The 21,568-nt window shown below is 40.0% G+C and overlaps 1 protein-coding gene across 16 annotated transcripts in view; it reads right to left on the bottom strand.

Annotated features, from left to right (window-relative positions):
* TENM3 (teneurin transmembrane protein 3) overlaps positions 1-21,568 on the bottom strand; it is a 407,967-nt gene that overhangs the window by 12,698 nt on the left and 373,701 nt on the right. For all 16 annotated transcript variants that reach the window (XM_039700050.1, XM_039700051.1, XM_039700048.1 and 13 more), the window contains 3 exons: positions 20,609-21,483; positions 4,235-4,410; positions 3,309-3,544 (listed from right to left, as the gene is read on the bottom strand). In XM_039700050.1, coding sequence (XP_039555984.1) covers positions 3,309-3,544; positions 4,235-4,410; positions 20,609-21,483 — 1,287 coding nt within the window. The remainder of the gene's footprint in view (positions 1-3,308; positions 3,545-4,234; positions 4,411-20,608; positions 21,484-21,568) is intronic.

The following is a 21,568-nucleotide window of genomic DNA, read 5'->3' as shown; positions in this document are numbered from 1 at the left end:
AGTACTTAATCCCCTGTCTCACTGCCCTAGCTGCTATCTGGGATGATAATATTCCTTGCCTTTTCACTTCCCATCTGTCTGGTCTGTGTAAGGGCAGGATGTGAGGGGAAGGAAAGGAAATACTCTTCTTCCAGCCAGTTTCATGCTTCCAGACTTTGCTGACAGAGCTCTTGCACTCAGGCATGTGAGCTTTTGGTGAAATTTTGGCTGTGCTTGCCTAATCTCACAACAGAGATGGCAATTAGAGTAACAACGAGTTTTGGTGATATAGCTTGTTTCATTGGGCAGTGTGGGGCTGGAATAACACATCTCAGCCCAAGCACTGCATTCCTCTAAAGTGCTTCATAATAACATCTCTGCTAGAAAAATACTTCTAGGGGAAAAGTTGAATGTTTTTATTGTGTCCAAGATAACCACACTCCAAATATCTCTGGATTTCATTATGATAAAAACTGTCCTCAAGGAAATTTCCAGTGAAGAAACACTTAATGACACAAAACTGAGTCTTTTGACAGTCCTTACCTACTGTCCTGACATGTTTCAGTAATTTATGTCTTCATCTATCTTCCTCTACTTTAATTCCTGTTTTTCTTTCCAGTGAGAAGTCTGAAATCTGTCTGTGATTCCTCTGTTAGGAGCAGGAATATATTGCTGTGTCTTACAGAGAGATTCAAGAGGTAATGTGAAATCTGGGGACCCCTGCACAGCTTGGAGTATGTCAGGTCTCAAGAGGAGACTCCTCTTGTGAGCTCCCTTGTCTGTGTTACCTGTCTATCTGGGTGCATCCCTTGAGACAGAGTTCATACCAGCTCCTTTATCTGAGACCCCTGAGACCCTCAGTACAAAGGCCCTAAAAAGGCTCTTTCATGCAGAGGACTGGCAGGACCTTTGCCTACGACCACCTTATAGACCAAACATACAGCTCCAGAGAAGAACTGGCTTCTTGGACAATTACAGACCAAGTCAGAACAAAAGCAAGATTGACTGAAGACTGTTGAGGAAGGGCAATATAATTCCTTAATGTAATTAATTTCTTTAGAAAGATTACTAGTACTGGGTAGAACTAATACAAGATAGAAAACCAAGAGAGTACCCAATGGTGTACTTTTTAACATTAGATTCTGCATAAAAATAACACAGTGAGTGTCACAGAGATGAGTACCTGTTTCTTGTCTACATTTGTCTTTACAGAAAAATGTTGATGACATATCTGTCTGTTTAGAGAAACGATGAGCTCCATAAATTATTCCTGTTCTTCTTTCTCTTGTTTTCTTTTTCTGCTTTCCTACATCCCCCCATCCACCCCCGACTGACATTTGGTAATATCTTTCCATGTAAATCAATTTCACAAAAGATTCATATTTTTTTATTATTGCTGACAAGTTTCTTTCCTTTTTTTTTTTTTTTTGAGGCATTTGTCTCTTATTAGCTCATTCTCCACATGCCCTACTTCTCCCATGTCTATGTACAATTTAATAAGTATTTTTTTATCCTAATCTGTAATCTTTCATTATCCCTCCTATCATGTTAAATATTTCCCTTTTTTTTGTGTGTGGGTTTTTTTTTTGTTTGGTTTTTTTTTGTTCAGTTTTTTGGGTGTTAATTCTTCTAAGTTAAAGTTGCCCATGACAACTTTACCGTCTCTTTTTAACTGTTACCACCTCTGCACTTGAATGCCAAAACAGTGTCACTTCTGAGAACTGTGCTTGTGGTGATTTGTTTCACTGCCAAACCTCTCTTGGGCTTCTTTCACAAATGACTTGGCAGGTGTATTATACCACTGTGGAATAAAATGACATGCCTATGAACCAGAACCACAAGGATGAGCTTTAGAATTATGGCTTCCTTTTCCTCTTCCTTATCAATGTAAGATATCTGCCTCAGGTAGTTACTAATATATTGTTCTTAAGCAGCTGCTGCTGTGCATGGTTGTTCTTCCTTCTTGGAAAAAAATACATTCCTCTTATAGAGAAAGTAGTAGAGAGGAATATAACCTGCATAACAACATCCCCTCCTTTCTTGTCCCGATGGAAGATACAAAATATTTTAAGACTTCAAATGACAAGAAGTCAAGTGGTCTGAAATTACTTACTTTCATTTGATACACTGCCTAGGCCTTATTTTAAAGAACTGAGTTCATTTCTAATAGTAAGTCAAACCTTTGATCTTGGAATGGTCTCCTGGCAGTACAATTTTAAATGCTTAATCTGTGTTGTCTTTACCAAATGGCTGTCATAAATCATAGTTTGCTTCCGACTTGTATTTCACTCACTATACAGGAAGAAGGAATGCCAACAAAATGGTAAAGACATATGTTAGAGGAATATGCCATCCTCATACACACACAGTTGAACCCTTTCTACTGTAAGAATAAGTCTTACTACAGTTTTAATTTAAAATAAAAACCAGGGATCGTGCAAACTTATGGTAGAATAATTTAAAACAGGATTCCGAATCAGTTACATGAATTCAGTACCAGAAAGAAAAACAGTGAAGGAAAGCAGAAAATTATTCTTTTTAGCCATTCCAAACTAAACCCAACAGTTTAAATTCCACAGAGTGCTGATTTTAGCTGGGGTATTTCTTCACAGAGGCTAGTACAGGGTTATATTTTGGATTTGTGCTGAACACAGGGTTGATAACCTAGAAATGTTTTCATTATTTCTTGGCAGGGCTTCCACAGAACCAAGGCCTTTTCTGCTTTTGGTACTGCCACTGGAGGGCAGACCGGGGGTGTATGGGAGACTGGGAGCAGACACAGCCAGGACAGGTGACCCCAGCTGACCCAAGGGATGTTCCAGACCCTGTGACACCATGCTCAGCAGGTAAAGGGGGGGCGTTTGGAGCGATGGCTTTGTCCTCCCAAGTCACTGTTAGGTGTGATGGGGCTCTGCTCTCCTGGGGATGCTGAACACCTGCCTGCCCATGGGAAGCAGGGAATTCATTCCTTGTTTCACTTTGTGTGTGTGGCTTTTGCTTTCCCTATTAAACTGTCTTTCTCTCAACACATGAGTTTTCTGGCTTTTACCGTTCCAGTTGTCCCCGATCCTGGTGGTGGGGGACTGAGTGAGCAGCTGTGTGGGGCTTGGCTGCTGCCTGGTGTTAAACCACAACACACAGAAAAGAGCAATTAATAAATAAAATAGCCAATAAATGAAGTAATAAAAACAAGTACTTCCAGACCTATGGTCAGCTTGTCTACAGTGAATATTCTGTGTTTGCCGGATGGCAATACCTACAGGAATGTATTTACACTTCCCATTCCTTAATGAGAGTGCAGTAGATACCACTCATGCTTGTGTGCTTACCCTAAGCTTTCGGCCAAAGACATTGACTTTCCCTTGGGTTTGCTCTTTCCGGAATCGCCACTCCACCAGGTTCTGCCCATTCTCCCCTGGCAGGGTCATGTTTCTCTTTGCCATGGTTGGGTTGGCAGTGCCAGCCAAGACATGTGGCTCTGTCTGGTAGTGTGAGTCCAGGCCGCTGGCGTACAGGATTCTCAGGGAGCCATCATAACCAATCTGGTAGCTATTTCTTAACTGATCTGAAAAGGCCAAAAAGAGAATTACAGGTTATCTACATGGGTTAAGACTCTGCCTTTGTACTGGACACTTTATGCAATGTGTGCATCTTGACTTCACATAACTGACCCAATGGTAATAAAGAGCCAGGGTGAGATTGTTAAGAATAAATGTATCCCAGAGGAGCAAAAAAATGCCTTTAGGACCTATCACCAAATTTTGTTAAAGACTTAAGAAAGTCTCATCCTCATAGTATATTCTTTGGACTGGCACAAAACACATTCTCTGCTGTTTCATTAGGCATTTTTGGCCTAATCCTAAGCATACTATGACTATTCACTTTTGCAAGTATGTGGTTGCTGTGATTTTACATGTTGTTCTTAAGCTAAAATATCACTTCATACTATTTCTGTACCTATTTCCCTTTCAATCCATCTCTTCTTTCCAAGATTCCTTTTTAATATAAAGTAAGTATTCTATTTCCCATAGCTGCTTGCAAAACCAATTTGGTTAGAAAACTTACTTAATGCTACTTTTGTTGCAATACTGCTTTTCCTGAACAGTTGTTTCTGTATAAGTGTAAAACTGTGTATTTATCCGCCCTTCCTCCAGACACTATGCCCCGAAAGTTTCATTTCCATTTGGAGCTGCTTGTACTACAAGAAAACAATTTTCAGGCCAGTATCTGCTGAGAAATCTTTTGTTTACAGTACCTTGAACCATGGTATAGAAAGAATCGATTGATGATAAGTTGGAAGTGATGCTGACATCTTCCTCTCTGCTGGATGACTCAATGTCCACTGTAATGGCCCTTTCCATTTCCCCATGAAGGTTAGTGACGACTCCAGTTGGGAATGTAACATTTGTTAGACGGCCCTCGCTATCATAGCTAAAAAAAAAGGTCCAGAAATTATATATAGCAGGAACAAATTGTTTTCATTACAACTAAAATGAACAAAACCACCAGCTACTCATATTGTTAAGGCACTTTTGCTTTTTTTCTGTGTGCATGGGATAGGCATAGCAAAGACTTCAAACATGCTTTGAAGTACTCAAAAGAATGCTTAACATACAGCAGCCTCAATGGTGATAGGAAGAGCAAACAGATGGATCTTCAGCTCTATATTATTCTTTGAAGTGTGACCAGATCCTGCTGCACGTGTAATTCACCATTTCAAAGGAAGCATTGGTACAATGCTGTAGCATTCTCTACTTACTCCCTCTTACTGGAGTAGATTTTGTTGTTACTGTAGGAATCCTCAAAATTTTTGAAAAAAGAGTATCTTAATAAGAGTGTCTCTTGGGCCTTTCCCATTCAATGAGTATGCAGAACACCTGTACTCCTGAGTGCTTAATGTCCCTTGTATTACTATGAGCAGAGTCTGAGGTAGCATTTAATCTACTTAAGCTGGTTATAGCTGGAAACCAGAACAGCTAGCATCTCTAAATTGTTAACTGCTTGTGGATCATAGTTTGAGAATTGTGACACAAAACTTGAGATTTTTTTTCTGTGTCTACTGACATTTATTTAAACCAACAGCTATATATCCTTTTAATATGAACAGGTAGAAAGAATTTCTGTAATTGAAGTAGATCTTGGTACATGATCAGAGACCACGCTTACAAATCCAAATCCAAACGTGCATTTTGGTCACAGTATAGGGAGTGGTAAAGCACTGTGTGAGCTTCTGGTCATAAAGGTTGTCTTTAAGATTAGCTCTTCCCGTGCTAGAGTCTTGATTTGTCAGCCTAGGTGTTCAGCTGAAGCTCCTTGTTTTGAAGTACAGCTTGCCCGTAGCTGCAATGGAGAGAAAAAAGCATCCAAAGCATGATTTCATGCCCACTTATGACCTGTTTGCTCTCAGTTTTCCATCCCTCTCCTGTGACCATGTAGTGGGAAGCTGAACAATGCCTTAGTCTCTTAAAGTAACTAGAACATGACCCTGCAGGTCCTCACAGTGTGCTAGACATTTCATGCTGCTATTTATCATCAAAATTGCTCCTACTGGAAAAGAAAAGCAAAACCAAAAAAAGACCCCCAAAAGCCCCAAGCATATCACTGAGGCCACAGAAACTCTCTTCCTTAAAATGAGAGAATTAATCCTAACAGCTGTAACCCACAACACTAACTTTCTCTGAACAGCATGAGTACTGCACATCATTGCTGTAAGTGAAAGGATTAAGTTAAGAAATGTTTTCTTCCAGTTTGCCTCCTCTGTAGATTTGACAGCTTTTTGCATACAGTCATTTCTATCCTTTTAGCACAGTTGATTTCCTTTGTTTATGTAATACTTTCACTTAGCAACAGGCAAGAGAAAAGAATGTTTAAAAATCAGAAACTATACTGCAAGCCAGGGAAGTCAAGTGAGAAAACTTATTTTTTGAAGTTAAGTACATTTCAAGATAATGGGGTTTCTTCCAGTGTGTTTCTGTCCCTAATTGTGGCTCTTTTTCACATACTGGCTTGGCAAGCTGAGATATTCCATTTATGCAGGAGACCAAAACAAACACGAGTTCCTTGTGCATGAACGTGACTGCTAGCCTATTCATGACCTTCAGTCTCATGCCTCAGTTCCAAGAACTTATTTTATTTTCATACACAACTTCCCTTTCCCACTCCCTGGGGAGCATATATTGTCCAATTAGTGTCCTTTTCTATTTTCTGCTTTATGTTTGAAAATGGTACCAAATTACTTTGTTGGGAATTACTTCCATCCTTTGATTACAGTAGTCGAGTACTGGTCTTTATTTCACACAATGCCTACTAAAGCCACAGATGGTAAGATTTCCCTGTAAGAACTTTTTGCCTTTTTAATCACAGTATCTGTGAGAAACTAATTACCATATTTCTCAGTATACCACCTGAGCTGAAAAATGCTACACATCAGTAGTATTCAGCACAGTCTGTGGCTTTAGTGCAGTACACAGCACTGAACTGTGCTATGCTTCTTTTATGCATTCTTGCTTTTGCATTATTATTTTTTGACTGTGCCTATAGTTCTTGAACTGGTCTTGTCTTTCACGAATTTGGGAAGGCACATCATGAGCCTGAGATAAGCAGTTACTATTACAGTGGGGGAGAGTTCAAAGACCAGCAAGAAATCATATTACACATTAATGTTCTTAAAAACATGACTTTAAAGCTGAAAGAATCTTAAAAGCCATGATTGCTTGGTTCAGGCATCCTAGCGCAAGAAGAAAATGCGACTGAGATGTGAAAGGTAAGAATAGGATTTCTCATACTTTTATAGCCAGGAACAAAAAGAAAAAGGGGAAATAGGGCTTTCTACAATTCATTACATATTCCATTTGGTGACAGATTGCTATGTGTGTCCTTCATTTTGTTCACTGTACATCGAATACTAAACTTACTTTATACTTGCTATCTTCTTGCCCACAATCAAAGCCTTATCAATGCACACCATAGCAACATCACTCATACCTTTGGGCATTCTGAGGCCATTTTTCTTATTACATTCAAATATCCTTGCATTCTGCTGCCAAGGTGAATTTATTCATCCAAGATTGTCAGTTTTAGACTGAGCGATTTCTTTTTATCTGCCTAGTGTTCTAATATTGAAATTGCCCTAGAAGGAATGAGATCTGAAGTCTAGAGGGTGAGCGCCTGTATTTGGCATTTCACAGCCTCTTTGATCTTTTCATCCAAACACAAGCTCAGGCACACATGTTACCATGGAGCCCTCTGATCTTTCTCCTTTGCCGGGCTCCACAGCAAAGCCATTCCACCAGCCTCTTCAATTCCTGAAGAGTGAGTCTCACATAAACTTTTCAAGAATCTAAACCAGAAACTTGCTCCCTGGATGTGACCTTGTGTGCATTAATCTGCTCAGCTCACTTCTGTTGGCAATAACGAACAATCTTCATATTTGGTCAATAACTATGAAGGCAGCAGTGGGGGCAGCTGCCACCATCGCTAGCTGAAGTCCCCCTTAGATCAAATCCTTTTTCTTCCTTAGGATGAGCTGCCACTGCCAGATAGTTTTCCACTTCAGCAGTGAGAATTTCTCAGAAATAATGATTATCAGCTTCCCAGATTCTCGACCTTTTGCTCTTCACCTGCTGGAAGTCTCTCTTCCATTGCTCATCTCCTTCAGTTTTAATTACATGCCTTCCCAGATCATTTTCTGTTCTAGGCAATGTAGGACACTTCACTTTGCAGTAATAACTTCTTGGTAAGCCTTGCCACAGATGGAAATGTCCTACTTTCTTTGTTTTTGACTTGTTTCTCAAGTGTATTTTATCTTAGTCCGTAGCACATTTAGCTCAACCCCAACATGCAGAGCATTATTAATGTTTTATATCAGAAGTTATTTCAATGTAGAATAGGGAGCTGTAGAAATAAAGTGTCTAGTAAAGGCTGCATCTAAAGCCAATTGCTAATTTATGACTGATACTGTTTTTCCCCAGACTTCTGCAGCACAATCCCTCAACAAAATAAATTCTGTGATTTTTTTTTTTTCTGTTGTAAACATGTCAGGTTGAAGAGCACGGCACACCAGTTCCAGCACATTTCAGATAACAAGACATGCAGTCCTAATGCATATTAAGTATTTAAGACTGGTTACAGATTATACTATTAGTTGGGATACTGTAATAGAGAAATGAAGCATGAATACATTTCATAATATAGATATGTATAATTTTGACAGTAGAAAGGTACTGTTATACTTTCACTCAACTCACATTAGGTATTTTCTCTGCATCTCAGATTACCAAGAGTGGCTAAAAAATTTATGGAACATTACCCTACTTATTTCAAACTATTAATGGGAAGTCTTTTATACCAGAGTGCTGCCTCTTGGCAGGTGAGAACAGAAGGTCCAAGGTTGGCATTCAGGAGTGCAATGTGTTATTTTTTTAGGTGCATACCATGTTGACAACATGCTGAAAAATCTGTCCTAACCTGGCAATGAAATGTCTCCCTTGGCTTGTCGAGGCCATTTAAGCTACATTTACATAGAAGAGTGTTGTCTTTAACATGACAGAATTTTGGTTTCCAAATACATTCTTTCACTTGTATTCAGCCTCCCTAGCACACTGCAGGCTTAGTCCCTCCGAAATGAAAGTGAATTCAAAGCTGGAAAATGATGGTAAAGAAAAGCCACTCTAGTAGAACTTTCACTGCATGCTCAACCAGTATCAAAATGATTATCTTGCTGATTAAAAGGAAAGAAGCCCACAGTTCATATAGCATCACTTTCATTAGCATTTCTTCACCTGTCCCACACTGGTTTAAAATTGGGCATGGCAAGTTACTGGAAGGTCTAGTTTTGGCCACCTTTAACCATTATGTGAGTTGTAGAAAGAAAGAAACTTTCAACTTGAATGTAATGAATTTTGCTTTTTGTTTTTCCCGTTACTCAATTTTTACATTGCTTTCCTCATTTTGATATGCATTTTTGCTTTGGATATGTCTGAAGAGAGACTGAATGAGCCTGCTAAGAATGAAAAAGGTGAAAATAATCTGAAGATGCATAGACAGAAATATTTTTTCCCTTTTTTGTTTTTTGCATTTCTTATTTAGTCTGATTTGAAACAGACACTTCAGTGGATCCATAACTACTCATATATAACCTGCACATATTCCTTTATTTCCACACAATACATTTGTATTCGTATCTTAAAAGGTTTAGCATCTTGCTTGTGAATTCACACTACAATTATATTGGGAAACCTGAAATATTAAACTGTTACTTCCTTTGGAGATAGAACAATTTTTTTTTAAAGCCCAAACAATAAAGAATATGGTGGTATGTCTTACTAATAATTTGTTTTGCTTAACAAGAAGAAAGTAAATGACAATTTGATATATATTAGTAGCCTGTAAATTATGACAAGTGGATTTAAAAAAAATATTATTACCTAAGAAGTGATAGCATTTTTCTTTTTTTCTTATCTGGAATATTGTTAAGCATGAGAAAAAATGCAGCCAGGAGGGTCAACCCTGTCCTGGGGTGCATCAGGCAAGGGAGGCCATTGTCCCCCTCTGCTCTGCTCTGGGGCAGCCTCACCTCGAGGGCTGGGGGCGGTTTTGGGCCTCACAATGTAAGAATGATATGAAGCTATTAGAGAGCATCCAAGGGAGGGCCACGAGGATGGAGAAGGGCTTTGGGGGGAAGCCACATGAGGAGCAGCTGAGGTCACTTGGTCTGTTCACCCTGGAGAAGAGGAGACTGAGGGGAAACCTCATGATGGTCTTCAGCATCCTTGTGAGGGGAAGTGCAGGGGCAGGCACTGATCCCTTCTCTGTGGTGACAGTGACAGGACCTGAGGGAATGGCACGAAACTCTGTCACAGGAGGCTTATGTTGGATATGGTTTATATTGGAAAAGGTTCTTCATCTAGATGATGGTCAGGCACTGGAACAGGCTCCCCAGGGAAGTGGTCACAGCACCAAGCCTGACAGAATTCAAGAAGTGTTGGCACAACATTCACAGACACATGGTGTGACTCTCGGGGCTGTTCTGTAAAGGGCCAGGGCTGGACACTGATGGTCCTTGTGAGTCCCTTACAACTCAGACTATTCTATGATTTTATGAAAAAAACTCAATATTCTTTCCAATCTTACAGAATTCTAAATATATGGAAAAAAAATCCTTTCTTTTCCCTTTCTTTCCTGCTTTATTTCTTTCCCCTCTCCCCTTCCTATTTCCTTTCACCCGTCCCTTTTTATTTTCCTTTTCCCATCTGTTGTGCCTAGCTCTGAGAAAAAAGTGGATAAACAGGAATTACAGAAAATAGGTCCAGGAGTGATTCTAGGAAAGAGCTAAATTAAACTACAGCCAGAATCTCAGTTCTGGACAGAAATTTATATGCCTACTTGTTTTTTAATGGAATTTGGGCAGAAAATGCAAACTCACAAAACCACAGAAGTTAGAAGGTCATTAAAAGTATTAGTATTAGTAAAGTATTAGTATTAGTGTAGTATCAGCTACAGTTATCTGTCCTGTCCAACCAATTGTCAGACAACTCCTTCATCTGATGTGCCTTCATCTGATGGCTTTTCCATAGGGAAAGGGTTTTTACTCTGTTTTCATCTGGGGAAGTCTTATAAAACTGTTTGCACAGCTGGTTAAATAATTCAGGTAATGGTCTTTTATCTTAGCAACGTGGTCAGGACAAATTTTTTAGTCCAGGTTTAATGAAGAGATTTCCTCAGCTGGGAAGTGATTGGCAATTTCTCTTTTCACCTTCTCCTGTTGTAACTGCAGCTCTTGAGGCTTTTATTTGGTGTGTCTATTTTGTCATAATGTTAAAAGGACAGTTTTCAGTCTTTTTTGTAAACCGACATTCAGCATGCCAGACGTGAACAATTCACTTAAATAGGCCTTTCTTGACAGCCATAACTCATCTGCAAAACAACAGGCACACTCTAAACGAGAATCACTGCAGGAAATGTGTCTGTTGGAAAAGGAGCTCAAAGGAATGAATCAACACCTTTGCCCATGACAGCTCATTCACTTCCATACGGAGAAGGTTTTGATGCTCATTTTCCACTTCATTGCACAACCAGACAAACAAGCTTGAGTTCAGTGCTCGTGATGTGTAAGATTGACCACTTTCACAGCCCAATCCAAAATCACTTCCAGGTATTTGGAACCAGGTATTCTGGGGAGTGGTGCTTTGTGGAGAAAGAAGCAATACATGAATTTACCATGCTGGGAATGCTTAACTTTTTGCTAGAATACTGCTAAACTTCTCACTCAGTGCTGTATGGTACAGCAGTCCTGCATGCCCTGCTGACTGCAGCAAACACCTGCCACCTACATTCTCATAAGGAGCCACAAAACCAAGGAGTCTCTCACAACTCATATCTGACATGCACCCTACATGCACACAAACTTGCACCAATGAGCAGTGTTAAAGAAGCCACTGCTTTCTGAAGAGCAGGAAGAACAGCTCCAGGGCATGTGCCTGGGGAAGGGGTGCACTGGGAGCAGTGGGGTGCAGGCAGTGTGGCTCACATGAGAGGCATTGCTGGGGATGAAGCACTTCCCAGGGCTGGGGTGTGCCTCAGCAGCTCACACTATTTCAAAGTGAGTGCAGCCAGTTCAGGAGCAGCTCAAGGGGGCTCGTTCTTATGAAGATGAGACTAAATACAGTAGCTAGGCTGTTATCTACAGGACCTCAACACTCATCCCTCACTTTTCAACTTCCCTGTATGGGAATTCACTGCCCCTGAGCCCTCTGAGATGCACAGAGGAAGGATTCTGGATTTGCTAGGGAGTGCCAGCAGGCAGCTTCCCTAACCTCAGGGCTCCTCGGGCTGCTGCCTTGTCTGTGTGTCACCTCCCCCACCTTTTTAGCTCATCTATTACTGCACAAATAAACTGTGTGCTTTGTGGATATAAATACCAGAGTATGGCCTTTCAACTAAGAGAAATGTTGGTGTATATATACTTTGTGTGACATATTGTTCCTTGCTGTAAGGTCTGCTTACACTGTCAGAGCTGAGTGCACAGGCCTTTAGTGAAAAAAGAATGTAAGGCTGGTCTGTTTGGCCAGACGTTTTGTTCACAGAATAAGCTGTAATATTGCTTTTTCCCCCCTTAATTCTTATTTGGTGGTTGGGTGGAGATTTAATTTAATTTAATTTTTATTTTGAAAGGTAAAAACTCAACAAAACTGTTTTTACAGGGTCACAAAAAGTGAGCAAATCAATTATTAAATTACATTATGTTTGAAAAGCAAATTTAGTAACAGGAAAACAAAATTATATGGGTGTATTTTCTTTTCTTTTCGGGCAGTGGAATACCAAGATAGTAAACAATAGTTGTTAGATTCAGGTTCTGTGGTTAATTTAGAATAACAACCTCATTCCTTCAGAGTACAACTCACACCCAGTTAATGCAGGCTTCAGAAGTGAGAGATTTTCCCTTCTTGGGAGGGGCCTCCAAAGGTAAGGCTTTAAAATGCATATCCCTTGAAGGCTTTCTAGAGAGCTGACCAGTCTGGCCTCACTGGAAGCAAGACCAAATCCCTTGATGGGGCTTGAAAACCTGTTTGAATACAGCATGACTGAAAGCAGAGATCAGCCTTCTCACACGCGGTGCTGAGCTGCCCTTCCAGCCTCACCACAGCAGCCTCCCTGCCAAGGGGCTGAAGGAGGGCGAGCTGCCCTGACTGTAGCCTCCCTCACTTCTGTTTGGCAAAGAAAACTAACATGAAACAAGATTATTAACACGTCAGTAACTAAACAAATGGTATTGTGAAGTCCTTCATAAACCAGAAGTGAGACAGATCTTTCAGGAGCCTGCGCAGACCTGACTGGATTGACAGTGCAGGACATTTATTTCATTAACACAAACTAAACTGTCTATTTTGTGGAACTATCCTTAACTTCTAAGTGCATTCTGAAACCAGAGACATCACATGCTGACTTTCTTGACAGAAATGAAAGCAATTCTTCCTTTTTCATACATGTAGCATGTGCTAATATTGCAATGTGTCTTCAGCATTCTGATGTTGATATTATTATCTATTCAATGGCTTCCCAGGTCTGCTTTTATTACATAGACTAGTTCTAAGGAGAAGAAACAGTAACATTCAAGAATGAAGAAATGGGTAAACGTCTATTAGATGAGACATAGTACTGCTATCAGGGCAATTTTGGGAAAAACTGCAGTTGTCTAAATAAATTTCACATTTGTACCTGATGTTAATATATTAATGGATTGTTTTTAACATGGCTGTTTTTTATTAAGCACAATGAGTTGGAAACAGCAAGTTTGTGCTCCACTGTTAGTACAAGTCTTATAAGACTAAATAATATAATGTTGTGTCATGATAGCTACTGTAACACTGAGTTACCGTTCTGGTTTAGAAAACTGTGAGACATAACCCCTAAAGTTGAAGATAGAAATTTAAAAAATGTGTTGAATGATTTATCTTAAGAAGAAACATGGTAAGTCCTGTCAGCAAGCACAGCCATGATTAAGTTCCTCTCAGAAATTACATGTTGCATAAAACAGTTATATACTCGTGTACTGTTGATTTGTTCAGTGTCAAGTTAAAAAAAAACCCAAATTAAATATGTCAGCTTGATATTTTTCCCTACAAGTTCTCTTTGGGTAGGGGGCATACTAAGCTTATTTGAATAGAGAGGATGAGTTTTAATTGCCTTCTGGCCAGCCTTGCCTCTATGGGTCTACATGAAGATGGGAGAGAGGGTTATGGCTACTAGATCTTCAATCTGTGTCATTTTGAGAGGAGGAGAAGCAAATATGATGTAAGAAAGAAATAACTGTATTGCATGCTGCATTGTGCCAGGCAATGTAGATCCAGAGGCACTTATTAAGGACTAGTTATTTAAAAAATATTCCCAGAAACACAGTTTGGAGACAATTAAGAATGAAGAGAAACTGTTTTTTGTTGCTTGAGTATATGCAGCATGCGAAGATTAAGGACATTGCACTTCTATGTCACAGTTTGCAATCAAGGGCTCATGTGATTCCACAAAACTCAATGCAAGAACATGGCAACTGGCTTAACAAAAGTGCTTGAATGAATATGTTTAATTATTTTATAGCCACTACATTTTACACTGATGAAGCAAGAAGCAGCAGCAGTAAAAGCAGAAGGTACCAAAGGTTGTTGATAGTAAAAGGATAAAAAGACCTAAAAAGCTCTACGATATCAAGGACATTCAGATAGTGTTGCTTGGTAGTGATAAAAAAATCCAGATTACAATTTTGTACAAAGTTCTGGTATTTCTAAAAAAGTAGAATCAAATTAGAATGAAAGCCCCAAAACTGAAAGTAACAAGGACCCTAGGCTTTTTTAGATACTCATACTGAAGTATAAATGGGATAGAAACATGAACACTAACAGAAACACGAATATTACAGGAAAATAACTCCCCACAAATGTTACCTGAAATGGTACAGAAACAGTAATTATGAAAACTTGATTTTGAACCTCTTAATATACAGTAAAAGTGCAAGTGAACTGACACTACTATTAGGGTATCATTTTAATCTGATCAAATTAAATACTTGCATTTCAGCGTAAGTTCCACAGACTTTTCCATAGCCAAATTTCACTATTTCCAAGTCAGGCAATGTATTAAGATGAAGCAAAGGAAAAACTGCAAAACACTCTATTCTCTGTTGCCAACTGTTGACAGTTACAGATGATGTGCCTGGTACTTGGGGAAACTAAACAAGTCCAAGCCAGAGGCAATATCTGACTCTGTATCACAGAGTTTTAGGGAAACCACAGCACTGAATGCAATGCTAATAAAAGCATAATATGCAAACTCTGCAGCATACAGTGAAAATAGATTTTTGCTTGTGATTCTCTAGAGTCCACAAATTACTGTAAGGATTTCACATTCTGCATGATTTCACTACCTTTCCAGAATAGCTGGAAAGCTCATTAATTTAACTGTGGGAGCAAAGTAAACTTGTAAGAACTGTGCTTGCTAATGTCACTCTTTGCTTCCTGTTGCACTGCCTTGAAGACAAGGATTGAGTGGGAGGGAGAGGAGGGGAGGGAGAAGACAAATGAGCTCAGGGCATGAAGTGTCAGGGGAAGCATTGGATGGACTGTCAAGAGATACAAGAAGAAATTCACTGCTGGGAAGGGAAAAAGCAGGAAAGTCAAATGCACCTTTGGGAAATAATAGGAGATGTGGAAAGGAGCAAGATACAAGGTAAGAAAGTAAGGAAACGTAGTAGGAGGTCTGGAGAGCAAAATGGAGTAATGGAAGAAAGGCAGTGGATTTCCAGAGAGGAGGAGCCACCTTTGTCTGGAACAGATCTCTGCCTGCTGATACTGCTTCTAAAAGAAGAGGAAGAAAAATGAGAGAAAGCTGAAAAGAGATAAGGAACAGTGGCTGCTGGGATCACTTCATGTCTAAGAGAGCACAGGCAGCCTGAACCTTCCTTAAGAGCCTGAGAGGGGAAGGAGCAGCTGTACTTGTAGAGAGGAGCCTGCAGAAGCAGCGGGGCCGTGGCTGCAGAGGGACAGACGATCCCAGACACCCAGGGCTGGGCTGCCCAGGATCTGCTGCGGAGCAGGCAGGGAAGGACACACAGACCGCAGCCCTGGCTGCTGGCTGCCTGTCCTGGAGGGATCCTCCTGGCACAGCAGCCTCTGCCAGCTCCTCAGGCAGCCCAAGGAGCACAAAGCAGCCACAGGCTGGCACGGCTGCCTGCCTGGCAGCTGCTGGAATGCCAGGGCTTTCATGGACACCTTGCAGGCTGGGGGCTGGGCGATGGCACAGGGGCACCTACAAGGCATTTTGGGCATTTGCTTCTGGTATTTCAAAACCTAGGTCAAGAGAAAATGCTCTTTTTGTGCACCTGGCTTAGCTGTCTAAGGTCAGAATGGAAATTGCTGCATAGAAACAATGCCATGTAGGCTAGCTAGGAAGTGCCACTTCCGAAATGCTAATATGCAGATAATTAGTTTAACTTTTAAGATTTATCTGTTTAAATGTTCATGTTATGCACACATAATATGCAGTTATAGTTAATAGTTTCCAGATCAGATATCTCAGAATTTTGTAAGAGAATTTGATTAGGCTGATTACTTTTATACCTTGCTTAATACTATAATTTCATTATAAAACCTAATCTGGGTAACTTTTAGCTTCATATGGCTCCATTGGTTTTTTAGTATGCATGCATTTTCAATCATTTCTGTAAATGCTCTGTTAACATCATTTTTATTCAGCAAGTTTTGGACCTATGAAAACAGATAACAGTTACTATGAATTTGAGCAACAGTGCTTTAAATAAAGTACTCATTTCTGAAATGTAAGGTGTCAGTTTTGATCAGTACACTATAACCCTTAGCAAAATAGAAATGTACAAATCCATTTTGCCGTGAAGATATAAAAAATTCCCCAATTCTGTAGACAAAGAAAACAGATCATATTATATCCTAAGTAATTCAAGCTAGTACTTACAATTTCACTGTAAAAACAAAAAAAGAATGTAAAAAAAAATTTCTTGTGTGTCAGTCCTTCCCTTCATCAGGGAAAGAAGAGACTAAATAAAATAAACTATAGATTAATTAGTGTCCAGGCTAAAGTAAATAAAAAAGTAAATTTCTTTTGGATCTGATATTAGTGTGATTTAAGCTGTGGAAAAAAGCCATGAAAAGAAACAAGACCAAATGCTTCAGTATGTGCCAGAGCAGTGATTGCCAATTTTTGGGATGCAATGTTTTTGCAAATATTTCCCCTTTGTACTGAAAAATTCTGAAAAGGAAAAAAGAAAGACTGAATAATTTCCATAAACCTGCTTTCAAACCACTGAGAAGCCAGCATAGATCCAAATAAGTTATTTGGATCCATGCTCCACTTATCCAACCAGACTTGCACAGGACAGTTAACAAAGTTATTTCTGAGTTGGTACTAGGGCTGAAGTTTTTATTACTAAATGCACAGTATTTTTCCTTCAGCTACTTAAACAGATGTGTGACAATCAAAAGGTGAGAAAACCCAACTATACTCAAAACTAGTTAAAAAAAGACATTTCTGGTCTGCTGGACATTCAAACAGTTGAACATTTTTAACTGTGAGTAGGAAGAAAGTCTGGATTCACCACGGAATAAATTCTATCCTTTTCTCAACTATTTTGAGAATTTGAGTAACACAGTAAATAAAACACACAAATTAACTGTGATATTAAAAGAAAATGCATTTAGCAATGAAGTTGAAATATTATGCTATGAAACCAGAATTATTTCTTTTCACAATTTCTTATTCCTCACTCGATGTTTGAGGGATACCTTTCCATTTTAACAAGGCTTCATTTTTTTCAACAGAAAACATTTCACCTGGTAATGTTTTAGCCCATAGTACCCACAAACATGAATATGCAGAAGCTGAGAGACATACACCCTTGTACATCATGTCATCCCCACAGAAACTCTTCTGTGATAATTCATGGGCTCCATCTCTTTTGGCAATAGTAGCAGAAACCTCTCGAAATCCAGCGTTGTCAGATTTAATGTTACAAATCACAAGCACCAAAAAGTCATAATAATACTTGATCTTATAACAAAAAATGGCAAAAGAGTTGTGTTCACAATTATTTTTTCCTTCAAAAGGGAAATATACAGACATAGATTTGGTGCGTGGGGATTTTATGTTCAAAAGAAGCAAGCAGCTATGATGATTGATGGATGTTTTTAAGAATGCTGTTTTGGCAAGAAAAATAACACAGTGCCTTCCTCCTGCCCCTTATTCCCTGTGGCTTTACATAATCAGTACAATTTTTTATTTTTGGTTTTAACTTGTACAGAGCATCATAGAAAACATTACTGGAAGGGACCTTGAGAGGTCATGCAGTCCAACCTCTACCCCAGGGCAGGAGCTGTTCTTCCTGCATTGGTCTTGAAAGATGTCTGATCTGTTTTTAAAGACAGTCTGTGAAGGGCAAGGGGTCACTATCATTGTTGTCTGCTCCAGGGCTCCAAAATCTTCACCGTGAAGTTCCTCCAAAGGTCTGATCTGAATCTTCCTTGTTGCAATTAAACAGATTACTGCTTCACCATGGCTACAGGGAGGAGATAAATATCTTTGCTTCTGCAAAAGCCTCATACACTTGCAAATTTGGGAGAGTGAAATTGCCTAGCTTTTTCTATAATTACTTCAGCTTGGGAATTCTAACGAGACACTGGTTGGAGGTAATTGTTTAGGAAGTGCATAAGCAGCAGCTTGGAAATAATACTAATAGTTACTGAGGGGAATAGCCTGCCCTTTGGGCTCTCTGTAAGTCAGCTGGACATACCCTAACTCACACCAGAAAGTCTGCATGAAAGCAGATCAGGTGTGAAAGATGGCCATGTACAGAGTCAGGAAATAGCTGTGTACTTCATGACACACAGTACTCTAAATTCTGCCTATGATGAAACTACAGACCTATCACCCACTGAATAGTGAATATCCAATTTTTTTACAATCAGGCAGATATCGTTAAGATACATTCAGGAGCCACCAGCTACTGCAGTACACCACAGCAGGCCACACAGAAACTACAGCCAACATGGTGAGAAATTACTGCCCTGATTAAAACTCTAGGTCCTCAATTAGCCAGTATGAATGCCAGCATGATTAAAAGTGCCTGCTGTACCCAGCAGATGCCTTCACTTCTGTATGGGAATTCACTGTCCCCCAAACTGACTGTCTTGCCCACCTTCCCTATTGGAAACAAGAGTCTGTCACAGTTCAACACTGACTTTACTCTCTGTGGAAATGGATGGCTATTCCCAGCCCACCTAAAGCTGTGCTTTGGTCTCTCAGCCTACAGGACAGGGCTAACTCAAGAGAAGAACACTTGTCCTCCCAATCAAACACTTTCTCATTCCTCTGTGTACCCTCACTGTGCTTCTGTGTCCTCTTGGCAGGACCTAAAAAGATACACAGCGGAGGCACCAAAGCACAATTAAATATTACAGATGTGTGCTAATGCTTTGGGAAGGTGCCCGCTACCAAAGCCCTGCCAATTTACAGATTATTGTAAGAATACCTTAAAACTGGCAGCAGTACCATCCCACCTGCTGTCTTTGTCAGGGATCAGCATTTCTAGCCCTGTCTCCACTTCAGGACACAATATGCACTGAAGCAGCACCTGCTGCTCTTGTGTCTCTGATGGGCATCTGTAAAGGCTGGAGAGTAGATACAGGTGTTCAGAGTCCTCCTGCACACTGCCTCAGCCAAATGTGCACTGACAGAAATATGAAGTTATCTCAGAACACAGATGTTTGGCTTTGCTGCCACTGCCTGACACTGGCACTTTATTTTCTTTATCATGTGTGTTGAATTGAAAGCTTTTTTTAAGCCCTGACCTTGGCAGCAGTTGCTACTGCATTTCATCATAAAGATACAAGAAAAGAAGAGGGGGAAATAAAAAGAAGAGGGACTTACTCAATTTTCATGATGCTCTTTGTAATCCTGAATAGTTCAACTAGAGGCCTCTTAACAGTTTTACTTATCACACTAACACTACATCTTCCACTCCTTCTTACCCAACTTCATAATGTCTTTTATGTGAGTTAAAAATACACGTATTTTTCCAGCTGGCAGAGACAACTGAAAAAAATCTGTGTTAATTCTACGTTGACCTTTTTTGAAATAATGGTTTCTGTTTTAAGCTGCATTTTTTGTTACGTTTTGCTTAGCATTATCAGTTGGATGTTCAGACCATTTGGAGATGAAGTTGCCGATAAAGCCTGTATGTGAATTCTCTGGCTCTACTAGTTTATCTATAAATTGTCATGATCTTCCTTAGTCAATATAATTGAGGATTCTGTAAAACGCTTTGCTAATCTGTCTGTTATGAACAGGCATTGATGACTTAATGAGTGTAACACAGGCTAAAGTAATTCACTGAAAAGATTTTTTCTGAGGTTGGTAAAATTACAAGTCCTACTGTTCCAGTAACACCTCTTGCTGTTGTGCTCGCACCTGTACATGACATGGTGCTGGTGGTTTCTGTGTTTTCAGTTTATTCCGACAGGAATGACACTTCCCCCATGGCCCACATTTCTCCTCTCAGCTTCTCCAACTGGGTCCACCTGTGTGAAAGCCTGCTGTGCTGTCCAGGAGATCCTTCCTGCATACTTGCCACTCAGTGAAACACTACATTTTACTACCCACCCAGATGTTATTTTTGGGCAAAATGTGGAAATGCTTTTGCATTAAAAAAAAATAAAAAATAGAGCAGCGAAGACAAGATTCTTGTCAGTATTTGCAGCAGAAGAATGTCAATCTAATGAGCAAGTGGGATGAAAATCTAGTTTTTGATGCAAATCTACAAACCCATGGTTGTCTGAGTTACAAATTTCTTGACAAGAGTGAAATGTTGTCTCACTATTATTTCAATATATAAAACTGAAGTTCACAATAATGAATTCAAAATTATTCAGACCCAATGTTCAGAAGAAGTCAGACAAGTAAGACAGAGGAAGACAGCATGGGAAATTAAAAGTATCTTTCTGTTCTTTTTGTTATCAAGGCTGAACTTTACAGTTACTTCACCCAGAAACCTTTCAAATGGTCCTGTAGAACTCAATAAAACTATAAGGCATCTGACTTTATTTTATGTACTTACTCAAAAAAAGTGGTCCATCCAGTCTCATCGCTTTTAGTTGCCAGAAGTCCACTGTTGCCATGGTAGGTAAATAATACCAGCTCCTGTCCTTGTGCAGTCATGCTTTTCAAACATCCATTGGTGCCTATGGTCAGCCAGATGACTTGGTTATCAGGAGAGACCACTCTTACTGGCATCCGGTTGGGATCCCGCCTGATCCGAAGAGTGTTCCCGTTGCTGTCCGTTACCGCGGTAATATCATTGTCATTGCTGTAGCTGAAATTGTACAGGTAGTCTCCGGTGACTAAACTCACAGTGTACTGGTGAGTGCCATTGACATCAAAGATATACAGCTCTTGGTCAGTTGGAGAAGCAACTTCATAGAAGTTCATTGAATTCATTAAGGGTTTGTTCTTTGACACAGCCCGGATCCTAATGTTTCCCAGGTCAGCAATATACAGGGTGCCATCTGGAGACACAGCTAAGGAGGAAGGGGCATTAAGTTTGGCATCTTTAGCATAGCCATCACCATTTTGGTAACAGTCACAGTTAACATCATTTTTGCAATCACACTCCGAGGGTATTCCAGCAACTAAAGAGATCTCTCCATCAGTTGTGACCTGCCTTATCCTATTTATCTTTTTCTCATCAGTTTCTGTAATGTACAGCACCCCGCTGTAGGACACGGCGATGGCGGTGGCTGACTCCAGCGTGGTCTGGACAGCGTGCTTGCCCACCGCGTACTCCACGCCGGGCACCTGGCAGTGCATCGGCCTCCCCGCGGCAATGCGGACCTGACGGTTTTCGGTGATCTGCAGAACCACATTGTTATCCAAAACGTAAATGGAGTTATCCATTGGGTTGATAGCTAAATCTGTAGGCCACTCCAGACGAACCTAAACAAATAGAAGTGTTTTGTTAAACAGTTAACTGGTGCAGATTAAATGAATTAATTAACCTTCAGTTTTAGACAGTGCTGTG

Source organism: Passer montanus, unplaced genomic scaffold, assembly GCF_014805655.1.
Source record: "Passer montanus isolate IOZ18808 unplaced genomic scaffold, ASM1480565v1 scaffold14, whole genome shotgun sequence".
Lineage (NCBI taxonomy): Eukaryota > Metazoa > Chordata > Aves > Passeriformes > Passeridae > Passer > Passer montanus.
Note: the sequence above shows the minus strand (reverse complement) of the source record. Positions and strands in the feature narration are given on the sequence as shown.